The sequence below is a fragment of the Acartia tonsa genome, chromosome 2 (assembly GCF_053477335.1).
Source record: "Acartia tonsa isolate MP-2025a chromosome 2, ASM5347733v1, whole genome shotgun sequence".
NCBI lineage: Eukaryota > Metazoa > Arthropoda > Copepoda > Calanoida > Acartiidae > Acartia > Acartia tonsa.
Genome location: NC_137261.1, coordinates 1472729 through 1486981, shown reverse-complemented (window position 1 = coordinate 1486981; position 14253 = coordinate 1472729). Strand labels below are relative to the sequence as shown.

The 14253-nt window shown below is 31.1% G+C and overlaps 1 protein-coding gene across 2 annotated transcripts; it reads right to left on the bottom strand.

Moving 5' to 3' along the window:
- Window positions 1–619: 619 nt before the first annotated feature.
- On the bottom strand, window positions 620–13608 carry LOC145333696 (uncharacterized). 2 transcript variants are annotated; one of them, XM_080178909.1, is made up of 14 exons: window positions 13431–13608; window positions 12785–12843; window positions 12166–12224; window positions 11093–11163; window positions 9439–9549; window positions 8860–8924; window positions 8340–8402; window positions 7432–7546; window positions 6931–6992; window positions 5653–5689; window positions 5062–5123; window positions 3734–3796; window positions 2939–3068; window positions 620–851 (listed from the first exon to the last, which is right to left on the bottom strand). In XM_080178909.1, the coding sequence occupies exons 1-14, from the start codon at window positions 13503–13505 to the stop codon at window positions 735–737; spliced, it is 1089 nt and encodes a 362-aa protein (XP_080035035.1). In that variant the 5' UTR covers window positions 13506–13608; the 3' UTR covers window positions 620–734. The 2 variants fall into 2 exon arrangements, with proteins under 2 accessions (XP_080035035.1, XP_080035042.1); XM_080178916.1 differs by having other exon boundaries at window positions 7432–7534; window positions 13431–13588.
- Window positions 13609–14253: the final 645 nt, after the last annotated feature.

Here is a 14253-nt window from a genome sequence, read left to right as displayed (position 1 = left end):
AAGATACAATTATTTCAAGATTTCCTGTCAAATATAACTTTGATAAATGTACCGTTATATCAAATGATTTTATGTCCAAAGTACCTTTATGCAAAATACATTTCTATCAAAGTTCTTTACTTCTAGAGATTTTAAGTCACATAATACTTTAACAGTCGATTTTATATCAAATGCTATTCTTATTAGCGCAGGAAACAACAAAGAAAAATTAAATAAAAAAGAACATAACCTACTTTTGTTAAATGTAAACTTTAAAGACATTAAGTTATGTATTTATGTGATCAAAATCTGACTTAAAAAATGTCACTGAATTTTTAAAATCCGTTTATAAATTTTTTTTTGAAAATCTATTCAAAGGAAAACATACCTATACATTTTCTTATGGTGACCCAAGAAAAAATGCACTTAATTCAACAGTGACGATTCAAAAACCCTTAAAAGTCACTAAACCTTTCTAATTTATTTTTTCAATTTTTGCATTGTTGCAATATTATCAATCTTAGGGCTTAAGTAGCTGTATGAGAAATTCATCTAAATGATAAGAAAAATGTAGAAAGCGCAGATAAAAAAATAAGAGCTTGACGAAAAGACAAACATAAAACAAAAAGAAAATACACAATTTTCCAGTCATGTTTTATTGAAAATAAAATCATAAAAAGCAACTATAACATTGCTTAATACATATAAGATTAAAAGTATAGCTTTTAAAATTCTTCATTGTGATTATCAGCTGATCAATTATCCAAGTTTCCTCTTCTTGAGCGGCTGAACAGAGATCTGTACCTAGTATTAGCAGCTGGCTGTTCAGGTGCAGCTGGCTGACTTGCCTCTACTCTTGGCTCAACAATATCCTAAATATGAATTATTGTATCTTTAATATCCATGAGGGTCAGGTGTAACACCTAAAAAACAATTTTCAGCGGGTCAAATAATTCAAAAAACAACATCCTGCAATAAAAACTCGTTTGAGAGATGGTCTATTTTTCCCTGACACTGAGTCTTTTGAATTGAGTTTCAATAAATTATTCTCTCTTCCTCTACCCCTATATTTTAAAAGTTTCTTTTTTGAACAAATATGCCGCACTCTTGTATCAAAACGAAAACTAGGTCTTTTTGGTCATAGTGACTCTACCAAATGTAATCTATGTAATGTAGAAAGTAGTATAGAACATTCATTATTTTTTTGCCTTTACCCAAAATTCTTTATAAATGCACTTGCTTTATATTTAGACTATTATTTTAATAATGATACCCCTGAATTCATTTATCTCAAAGAAAATTTTTATCTTTTTAATGTTTGGTACCCTATATTTGCTAAAAATGAAATATTTTTTCAACTATCATTGCTAATTCTAATTGCCAAAGATCGCTCATTAAAAATTAGTAAAGATGAATGTTTATCAAGATGGACCATTCTAAACTGTTTCTCTCAATCATTGTTTGTTGTAAAATCTGCTTTATCAATTTTAAATAATATGGGTCTAAATTCTGATTTTCTTAATGATTTTCTTGAGTTTCTATTAAAACAAAAAAATAATATCTCATACTTCAAATGTACATGATTTATATTCCGTAATTCGTAATTTATCTATTATAAACATTTAAAAATACATAAATTCATAGTTTGTTTCATGTTTAACTCGAAATAAATTATATAAAAACATAAAAACAACAACAGAATTGTCCTATCGATTTCAAACTTTGCATGATGATTCCTGTAGTAGTTGGGTACGATTTAGAAAGCGTAGCAACTCTATAATCATTACCAGAATGTCCGTACGTCCATTTTAAACATGTTGATTTTTCTACTTTTTTAACAACAAATTTTCAAGTGTTTTAATTATCCGTTTGATCTGATTTTTGGTATATTGATTCCTGGGACAACAAAGAACAATATTATAAGCGAAGCAACTCTATAATCAAGTCCAAAAATGTAAGTATGTCCATAAACATTATCCTGTTTTTTAGCAGTTTTTCAACAAATTTACCTATAATTTTGATTCAACATTTTTACATTTATGTTCCGATTTTTCCGTTCAGATACTATACAAGTGTTAATGTCCGTTTGTCCTACCGTTTCAGTGCTTCGCTTTTATGGATGTTGTCATCCTTGTTAAATTAGTAACTTGGATGCAAACATCAACATCGGTTGCAGTGTATCAGTTAAGATATACAAGTTTTCCGGAATTTTAATGTTAGGGGGAGATTTGAAATCTGCATCAAATTTTAAGGATTTTTTATAAAATTCGTTTTTGTATAATTCTTTATCTAAAAGCGAAAATGCATTTTAAGTTAATTAATTTTGACCAATAGAATAGGTGGATTTTAAACTACCTGCGCTCTAATTGGTTGAATGATGTACGCCATCCAATCAGAGTGCAGATTTTTTAAATCCACAAATCACAGATGCCAAAATTAATTAACTTAAATTGCATTTCCGCTTTTAGAAAAAGAATTAAAGAAAAAACGAATTTTATAAAAATATCCTCAAAATTTGATGAAGATTTCAAATCTCCCTTTAACTTTAAAATTCCGGAAAACTTATATATCTTAGTATCGGTATTGACTTACAAATTGACAACAAATTCCATACAAAATGGCATTTTTATAATTAGTAACTATTATGATATAACATATCGAAAGATGTTTTTTTGTCTGAAACTTAAAATCTTGAAGATCTCTGGCATGATTGAGTTAAAGTTCAGGGGGGCTTTGCTAAGGTAAAGGAGTGGCTTTAAGCTATTTTTCTGATTTTCCCTTAGATGCTAGGTGCGAAGCAACAAGTTATAAAACACAATATAAGACGGGAATAGTTATTTGTCTTTTCCTTATATTGATCATACTGAAATGTTCTAAATATTCTGGCAATGTGAGATCAAATGGCAAAACTTAAAATTTCTGTCACAGGAAACAAATCGTTGATAAAGTTTGTTTATACCTGTTCTTGGCTAAACCTGGAGTCTGTCCTCTGAACTTCCAGATCCCTGGTGCTTCCAGATTTCCGGCCTAGGCCAGCGAATCTGTTGATAGTTGGCGCAACAATGTTGTCCTCTTCTTCGTTCAGATCTCTGGAATAGTAAAAATAAATATTAATTACTTTCAATAAAGTTATATTTTGAGTGTACATAGAGATCTCGTGACCAGCTCGACAGAATAATCCACAAATCATTTTTAAAAACTTAGTTTTGTTTCCTTTCAGATTGCATAGAACCACCAAAATGGTACTTAGAGCGGTTATTAAGTGAATAAGTCATTAAATTTCTTGTTATATATATATATGTATATATATGTTTAGACTATTTTAGAAGCTCAAGATGTAGAATTAAAAGTAGTTCAAAAGTAAAACAAATGTTGGAAGTACAACATCAAAGCAAAACTTTGGAAAATATTGTAAAAAAGCTAAAATATTTAATTTTCAATGTACAATGATTAAGCATTAACAGATCAAGACGGAATAAAGAGATGTCCAGTCATTAGAGAAAAAAAAACAATATAGAATGAAGGAGTTAAATAACTGTATGCCCCCACCCTTTGTCGACTTTTAATTGGATCTTTTTATATCAGCCAATAGTATAGTAAATATTAACATAGCCAAGTCGCTACAGAAGAGCAGAAAGCAATTTGCTAGCAGATCAAAAAGGTCCAAGACCGGGCCAGGTAGTTGTCTGGGTTATACATCTATACTTATAACATTTATTTGCCAGTCAAGCCTGATGTTTTTACATAATCATACCTTTCAGGTTCTTTCTCCTTTGGCTCCCTGGACTGGTTGCCAGGATCAGAAAGGCTTCCACGTCTAAATTAGAAAGTATTATATGATAAGATATCTGCAGAGTTTCCGCTTTGCCTTCAGGGAAGCTTCATGTTAAAAAAAAAACTCTAAAATCTATGCTAAGAGACAATTAGCACCAACTAGAAGTTAAGTTCATTTATCGCAGATAACTATTTAGATAGGGTTTGTCAGCCCGCACGTTAATAAATATTATTTATAAAAGTGTCAGGTATTCAATAGAACTGAGAAACATAAAAAATAAGTTGGGCAAGTGCTATCTTGCTAACGTGCAACTCGTTTATTGGTCAGTTTATTCATCCAGTACGAGGGAAGGGTATGAGTCAAGTGGGTGGAAGAGGTTATCGTTATTTTAGCCACCTGCGTGTTACACTTTATTATAGAATTAAAATCTGTTGTAAGATCAAAGTAATAATATATCCCTTATTCTACGCTTCTTTTAATTATGTATAATCAAATAAAATAAATCTTATGAAATGGATTTTTTTTTAAAACTTAATTATGCATTGAAAATAAAACAATTATGTAAAATCCTTTAAATATTTGGAAAACATATGTGACATTTATGTTTCAAATATTTTAAAATGATTATTTCAACAAATTATGCCCTAAAAACCCGGTTTTTCCAAAGGCCTTTTTTTCGAAGATTTATTGATTTAAAGATTGTAAAAAATGCGCACCTTTTTGAAATTTTAATTGCGCAGCTTGTGTTAATAGTAGAAAAATGTTATGCATATCGTTAGAATCGTCATAGGCTCTAGTTTCTTATTATATAAGAACCATTCCTGTGCTACGAATAGTATAGGAGCTACGTGGTAAAATGTTCCAATTACTTAAAACTTTTCATCCTTTCTCACATTTTTCAACGTAGCTCCTAAACTACAAATAGCACAAAAACGGGACTTATATTTTTAAAAACTAGAGCTTATGACGATTCTAACGATATGCATAACATTTTTCTACTATTAACACATACCACGAAATTTGAATTTTAAAAATGTGTGTATTTTTTTAACACCCCTTAAATCCATAAATCTTCGAAAAAAAGGCCTTTAGAAAAACCGGTTTTTAGGGCATAATTTGTTAAAATAATCATTTTTAAATATTTAAAACATAAATGTCCCATAATAGGTTTTTCAAATATATAAAGGATTTTACATAATTGTTCTAATTTCTATGCATAATTAAGTTTTTAAAAAAATAATTTCTCTTGGATGACCCTATAGGATGCATTGCATAGTTTTATAAATACATGTTCGGTCATTATTTACCTTAAACCATATTTAGCTTCAAGTTCTGCTCTTATCTCATCGGCAATTCTATCTCTCTCAGCCTAAATAAATATTTTAGTATAAATATGTATACTTTTTTTAAATATACAGATAGCTCTGAAAAAAAAACTCAGAAAACCCCATGTAGGACTAACTTAATTACATCAAGTTACAGGGTTGTTGTACTTATTTTACATATTTTCATGCTCATGTCTAAAGTTAAAAAAAAAAGACATTAATGCTTATAGAATACTCCATAAATCTGAAATTTTACTAAATTTTCCCCTCTGAAGGATCTAACCCTATTGGGCCTATAGCTTCGCTGTCCTAACCCTGCAGGGCTGTTCAGTACCTAATATAACCTATCCTGACCAAAAGTAATGTTGAATTAACTACACTTCGCGTTATTTTCAATTATATGCAAGACCAGAAACTTTAAGGGAAACCGCCAAACAACTTACCAATTTTACTCCTACACAATCAATGCTTAGGATAGTAATTAGATTTTTATTTATTTTTGGGTTTTGGACGGCTCCATATACCTTGGACAAAATTATCCTATTTTCATATTAAAATAGAAATACCACTTACATCAATGTCAATGTGCTCAGCAGCTTCTTTGGGATATCTAAAAACAAACAAAGGTCAATATCTTTCTATTTTATTAAATTAAGGAAGATTTATGCAGTAAAGTTGTTTGAGGTGAGAAATAAAATTAAATTTCTGACTTATTTTACCGGTAGCAAGTGTTAGACACTTGCCTATGAAAACACTATCCGCTTTTAAGATCTCTTGGAACAGATCAGCCAAATAAGGGGGGGGGGAGGGGGGTTAATGCAACCATCTCGTAATCCATGTGTAAATGGCACTTAAAATTCGAATTTCGATTGGAAATTTTACATGAGTAATCCTTGGTAGGTCTATTTTCCCTAAAACAAAGAAAAGTTGAAAAGTAACTGCTAACGGCTGGCGGCTTAGCCTTAAAGCCATTTTTGGTTATTTTCAAGGCAAATTCATCACAAAAACTATCTCCAGATAATACTCTTTGCCGCTCCAAAACGTTTTCAAACGGTTCTAGCTGGTAGTTGCTGGTACTAGAAATCTAAAAAATGTTTTTTCTTGTATCATTTCACATGATTTAAGTATGTTTCAAAAAGTTGATTCTACTTAATTTATGACAGATTTGCCCTAAAAAAACGGCTAAACGGCTGAGCTGTTAGCCGTTTCTTTTTCAACTTTTTGTTTGATTTAGGAAAAATAAACTTACCAAGGATTACTCATGCAAAATTTCAGATCGAAATTCGAATTCTAAGTGCCATTTACACATTGAAAACGAGATGGTTGCATTTAGCTTGCAAATATGGCCCTCATTTATCGATTTTTTCGTTTATCCCGTAGGAGAGGGGATGGATGTGCATCACTTTATCAGAGTACATGAATATATGGTACTGCATCAAAGATATAATGTATCGAATGTTATAGCATAAACACTAGGGTTGGGCCGGATACTTTTTTAGCCGGATACCTGATATCCGGCTGATTTCAAACGCCGGATATCCGGTAACCGGCCGGATATCCGGTCAACGCCAGATATCCGGCAAATATCCGGTTATCCGGCCAAATTACCGGATATCCGGCCGGATAACCGGCCAATTACCAGATATTAAATTAGTAAAAAAAAATTCTTCAGAAATCTTATAAAACTTCAATAATAAGAAAATTATAGCCATTTAAGCTTTAAAAAGCAGAGATTTTTGGTGTAAAGTATAAAACATTATAGAGCCGGATATCCGGCCAGATAGTTTCAATATCCGGTATCCGGCCGGATATTGAAAATGGCCGGATATCCGGCCCAACCCTAATAAACACCTTTGTTCACAACCAGGTACCAAATGCTGATCCTTGCAAAGTCCACTTTCAGCATCAAATACCTAAAAAAAAACAATGACAATGTAATTATTAATAACATAAGTCAGCCAACAAGCAAAATAAATCTAAAATTAAGAGGGTTAAAAAGTAATCTTTACTACGGAGCGATGGCACCAAAAATCTCGATAGAAAAAGCTGAAATTACTAAAAAAAAATTCGAATTAATTGAGTTATTTGTTACAGCTGAACAGAAACAGATAATCTTCATTAGTTTTCTATTCCTTGAAAGGTTTTTAATATTCTTACAGGAAAATTTTAATCAATTTATCTTAGTTTTGTCAAAACTCTATAGTTAAGGCTACTGGCGTAAAGATAAATATGTAATCACCTTTCATTTTTAGAGCCATGTAATGATAGTTATTTAATACTAACTTTAGCTCTGATTAAATATAATAAAAACTAGAGAAAAAGTTTTAAAAGGCCGGTTCTAAGAAATTTTACCATAGGTTTCTCACAACCCAAGAGTCTTGGCTGCCCAGTGCTGAGACAAGCATAGAAAAATGCGCAATCATCCGGATGGGGAAGTCTCTCATGATCACCAAACCTTATCATATTTCTAAATCATTAATAGTGTAATATATTTTCAGTAGCGAAGCTACTTAATAATTCATTTTGTCTGTCCGTCATTAACGATGGGGAAATGGGGTATTCCTGTCCTGTTTTTTGTTTAGGAATGAATATTTCTTAAACAAAAAACTGGACAGGAATATCATTCTCATTTAAACAAAAACTCATTTTTATGCTAGTAAAATATAGTTTAATTTTGGTTTTCATTTCATTTATTTCCCTGGTATAATTTTTCTTTCTTTTAGTAATTAATAAAAATTCTAAAATCTTCCAAAAAAATTAAAAAACCTTCTAAAAATGATACCCGGGATATAAATGATCATACCCGGGAAATAAATGAATATTTACATCCACTAATTAAAGGGTCGTTTATATGGGAATGTAATTTTCTTGAGCCAATTTAAATCAGCTGAAATATTTGGCAAATATTTTGTACTAATAAGCATCCATTATATGATTTACCTTGTTAATATTTTTGTATCCAGAGGTGAATTCTTAAAAAAAACTATTGCCTCAATAAAACTTTAGTGGGGCAAAATTATCCCCTCTAAATTTTTAGTTTGCCTTACTGATTTTAGTGGGGCAAACTGTTTTTAGTGGGGCAAAAGTTTTTTTAAGAATTCACCTCAGTTTTTGTGAATTTATATGATTTGCTGTATATTCTCTTTTATGACAACTGAACATCTGCTCAATAACTGCCCTTTTTGTCTATCCATCCATGATTTTTTTGTTCTTAGCTACTTGTAAATGTCGCCATCCTTATTAGTATATTATAGACTTACCTCTTATTCTCACCAAATTCAGGACATTTGAATCCAAAAACATCCTCAGCGCGACATCCTACCCTAGAAATTAATCAGAATCAAATAATGAATTTCTTTACCTATAAATAGCAACTACGCCCCTTAGAGTCCTCTAGGGCCTCTTAATGTAAATCTACAAGTTTATTTTAATTGAATTACTTCAGATGCGTTTTCTAACTCAATGAGTAGTATGAAACGTTTTTTTTTGATAAAGAAAAAATTGAAAGTTTCTATACTTCAATTGTAAACAATAAACTAGAATAAGTAAAGCAATCTTTTTTTCTTTGCTTTGTAAGATAGCTCGTTGTTGCCATCCTTGTTAATTGCAAAAGTGTTAAAAAATCAGATGTCTTTATATATTTTACCTCTCAATGGCAAATAAGAGTAGTCAAAAAAGCTACATAATGGAAAACCTAAACGATTCATTGGTTTGAAAGATCTTAACAGTCAAACAAAAATCGTACTACTGTATAAATGCTGATCTTGTTTTAAAAATGACCTGGATGTTTCATCAGGATGGACACATCCAAGGATCTCATCAAAAACTGCTCCATGTCCACAGTTCTGAAGATAAACATAATGTAAATAAAATGAAAGCTTATCAAGAGAGTTCCCCTTCCAAGAGTTTTGGTCTTAATATTATTTCTCTTGGTAATAGACTATACACAGCTATTACTAATCTTCCCTAAAAATTGTAGAGCCGTTTAAGAGATTTTAATTTAAAAAAGAAATCTATGCATAATTTTAATGTATTGAAAGAGCATTGCTCTTTTTAGAGATCTTACAGCTACTACATGCAGCAACTTTTTAAAACAAAAAAAGGAATTTTTACAGGTATCTATAGGGATAAGACAATGACCGATAAATTGATGTACATGTACAAAATTACCCCTTCTGTAGATTAAGAATAGTGGTTAAAACGTTTAGACACTCAAGTTAAAGAACCAACCAATCAAAATTCAAGAAAAGTTCCCCAAGTTGTTAAGCCACGAATAAGAAAACGTTCTTATAAAACTTTGGGGACTAGTGTAATAAAATGCAATGACCCCTACCTGGCAATTTTAGCTACAATACCGACCTGCATGAAGGCTCGTCCCTCTCTACAATCCACATATTCTGAACAGCTGACTTCTGCAGGTACAGGAAAGTTTCCAGTAGGACGCAGGCACAAACCTGTTCCTGTGGGCTCCTAAATAACAAATATTAGAAACGTTAAACTCTATAGAACTCTTAATAAATTTCCATTATCTTCCTAAAATGAAATTACAAAAATATATTGAATGGACTGAAAATAAAAGCTTCCTTAGAAGAAAAACTAATTCTGAACAGCGTTTTCAGAGAATTTTTGCGTCTTAGAAAAAACCTTACTACTTTAAATAAAACAGAGTGATCAACACAGTTTAATTAAACATGTTATTTTTATTTGATAAGTCTAATAGAGTTTTTCATGTTAAAAACAATCTTCAGTTGGTTACAAATAAAAAGACATGATGCTTTAATGAGCATAAATTATATACTACTGTTTATTAAAACAAAAGATGAATTTTTTCTACAGTGGAGGTAAGGAATGAGTGGGGGGGGTAAGAGTGATTTTGCATGATAAGAAGGGAAAGGTGGTGAGGTATTTAAAGAGGACTATCCACGAACAAGAGCACGTGATTCTAAGTACCTTCCAGCATTGATCCTGAGTATTTTCTTTCAAAATATAATAGGTCACTATTAATAATTAAAATATTGACGAGAAATTTTATGTTTCACCACTTCAAGTTGAAGAAAAGTAAAAAAATGTTCAGGTTTTTTAGTCAAAATTCAATCAAACGTTTTGTTGAGTTCGGGGTGTCTTTAATTGTCCATGTTGTCAAATGATAAAAATTTAAAAAAGTTAAAAGCACATTTACTATATCTCCTATAGTATGTTTAAATTAATGCTAGTATGGATTAATTTACAATCAATATAACACGAGTATTCGTATATGTATCATCAAATATCCATTTTATTAAAAGAATTAGCTGCATCAAAGTTTTCAAAATCAATTAAAATACCTAAAAAAATATGGTGAAACATAAATTTTCTTGTTAATACATTAATGATATATGGTGACCTATTATATTCTGAAAGAAAATACTAAGGATCAATGCTGGAAGGTACTTAGAATCATGTGCTCTCGTTCGTGGATAGTCCCCTTTGAGCATTTAACTCTATAACTAATGTTTTATATATATACTAGCGGATTCGCCCCTAGCCTCAAGGGGCTTTGCCCCAAGAGGTAATTATAAAAAAATTGGAGCTGCCCTGGACTGGAACAGTATCAAATTCAAAAAAAAATGGGGGAGGGGATTTTTATGATTTTTGGGGGGTTGGGGGTGTCCCACCCCCCAAGAAAATAGCTTAAAACCACCACAGGACCAAAATTTTCGGGGAAAAAAATTGGAACTGCCCTGGACTGGAACAGTATCAAATTCAAAAAAAAAAAAATGGGGGAGGGGATTTTTATGTTTTTTGGGGGGTTGGGGGTGTCCCATCCCCCAAGAAAATAGCTTAAAACCACCACAGGACCAATAGGTATATACCCTGAAAAGTAGAATCCAATCGGTTCAGTAGTTACCGAGATCTTAAGTTTCAGACGGCCGGACGGACAGACATCATTCTACTTTATATTATAGATATTTTTAACATATAAAAGGAAGAACTTAACAAACTTTAGAATTTAAAAAAGTAAAAGAAACTAAACCTGTAATTTTTCTCTACCAGTACAATCAACTTTGTTGTACAGATCACAGACACCAGTTGTCAAATCAAGAGCTGAAATTTACAGATGATAATCTATAATACAAAGTAGAACGATGTCTGTCTGTCCGTCTGTCCGTCTGACCGTCTGTCCGTCCGTCTGTCTGTCTGTCCCTTAAGATCTCGGTAACCACTGAACCGATCGGATTCTACTCTTCAGGGTATCTACCTATTGGTCCTGTGGTGGTTTTAAGCTATTTTCTCGGGGGGTGGGACACCCCCAACCCCCCCAAAAACCAAAAAATCCCCCCCCATTTTTTTTTTTTTTTTTGTTTTTTTTTTGAAGGAGTTTCCATGGTCCTTTATGGTCTCTCGCAATAATTTTTTTTTATCACCTCTTGGGCAAAGCCCCTAGAGGCTAGGGGCGAAGCCGCTAGTAGCTTTTATAAAAATAAACATTAAACATATGTAGTGGGATGTGTGATTTGTATTCTGTGTATAATAAGATAATAAGATGATAGAATTATAGAATTTGGAGGGTAATTTTTCTATGGGCGATTTCTTTGGGGAGGGTGGAGATAACATCCCCCAAAATATTAAAACCTTCTTAAGGCCTATCAGAAGCTTTATTGTAAAGGAAACCACATTGGTTAGCAAGATTCTTTGCTACAGACTAAAATTGCTTACTACTTTATTCAATTGAAACAAATATAAAGGTAAAGGAGTAGTTTCACGAAATGCATTTGAACTTAATTTTGTGAACTGCATATTTTATCCTGGTTAAATGGTAAACTATATTTATATGGCATATATTTGAAAGAATTTCAATTTTTTACCACGTAGTTTTTAAAATATCAAGACTTGAAAATCGTCTTTTTAAATTGCATATAACACAAAAAGATAGTTTTCATTGATATTTAAAAAATACGTGGTAGAAAATTGAATTTATTTCAAATATTTGCTATATAAAAGTAGTTTAACCCATTAACTAGGAAAAAAAATGCGGTTCACTAAATTAAGTTCAAATGCATTTCGTGAAACTACCCCTTTAAGAAAAGAAATCGCAACAAGACTTACCATATCCATCGGCGCAGAGATCAATCTTCAATCTTCCATGAGGAGAACATTCTGCAAATCTGAACAATTTTTAAAACGCAATCATAAAATCAATTAAGCACAGAAAAAATGTAAATTTACAGATTTTTTTCTAGGAACATTTCTAAAAATTACATTGTTTCATGGATATGAGAATATATTGAATAATAGCTAAGAAATTGTGAAAATATAATATTGAAAAGCGGATTAAAGTATGATTTGTTAATATTTAACATAAATATTATGTAACAAACAGTATACAACATTTATGCCATTGACAATATTAGATAAATATAAGACAGAAGTATACAGAATTAGCACTATCAATAAAGAATCAAAAGTACATCAATTTACAGAGATCTAAATGGATAAGAAAATGGCCGATAAATTTATTTACATTGCCAATAATTATACACAAAATTAACCCTTCTGTAGAATATATTTAGGGTTCGGAACGTATGGACACAGAACTTAATAAACCAACCAATTAAATATTGATAAAACTCTCCAAAGTTGTTGAACCAAAGAAAAAGAATTCGTTATTATAAAACTTTGGGGACTAGTGTAAAAAACATGTCCCCTCCCTCCCTGATAAATTTACCTATCACACTGATATGGATCTGGCACTAAATATCCATCATCTGACCTCTCACAAACAACCTAAAACATTTATTTTCTAGAATTGCTTCGAAACTGATTAATATCCGCTGGATTAGAACCGGCTCTCAGACATACTGAAAATCATGTATAGTATCGATTGACGGACAATTTTCCATGAATATTGAAATAAAAATCATACAATTTATGCCAGTTTAAAATCACTAAAGTATACATATGAAAATAAGAATTTAACTTGTAAAGATTGCATGGGTGTCTTTTGGAAGCTTCAGCTAGGATGGAAGTTTCTGCTATAGAACCATTACAGCTATTTATTGCAAACTTTTGATAAAAAGCTTTCAAATGCAAAGGTCTTAGAAATACCAAATTGCTCCGTCAACTACTGATATGCCGAATTTGAAAGAAAAAAACGCAACATTCAAATAATTTACTTTCATTAAATAATATTACATTAGGGAAAAGGTATTTAGGTTTGGCTTTTATCAGATGAGTACGCCCGCATTACCACGCAGATTATGGCTATTACAAAAATGCTAAATACTGCAATTAAAGTATTCTACCTAATTTGTATAATAATAAATAATTCACAATTTTTAGGCATAAAACTACAATTAAAGTAAATAACTTACCTCAGCTAAAGGATCACAAATAACATAACTTAAAGATAAATACAGACAGATAAAAGTTTGGATGCGCCACATCATGGCAGCTCACTAGTCTATGTAACACTAAACAGTTTATACAATTCTAATTTGTATAACCGGTTCTATTTTCATGTTTTTATTATAAAGTTTTGGAAAATCTTTTTTTTTGTAATGCAAAATATTCGAAAAAAGTTGTTCTCTTTTACATTTTAATTATTTATGAATAATTATTGTAAAAACTGCAAATTGTACTCTTTGTGTATTGTTTTAAATAAGAAAACTCTTTGTATCATTGTTTTTTATAAATTTTTAAAAATAATAGAATTTCTTAGAGTGTTAAACCCACATTTATTGGTCATCCTACGTTCTTTGTATCCAAAATTTATAATATAAATCAAAGGTGCGCAAGAATCCTATTATATAAAATATTAAGCCTTTTTTTTGTCTGCAGACAAGGATCTCGCTTAAGGCTGAAACGATATGGTTCTACTTTACAGTGAAGATTCTTATAAGTCATTATATGGTGTTAGGCTACTTTTTTATTATTAAGTCTGGGTATGACTTAAAGCCAATTTGCCCTTCCATATTCCTTTGAGCCCCTAGAAGCTAGAAATGCAACCACTAGAATTTGATAAAATACACAACTGCAAGATAAGTACATTTTACATTTAAAAAGGCTTTAATATCCATGGAAAAAAATATATTAGCTACCATTCTCTACGTGCATATTTATCTTTGATTTATTCTTTAAAAGCTGTTTTTAAAAAAAAATCATAACTTCATTTCCCCGGCCTTATAAATGTTAATT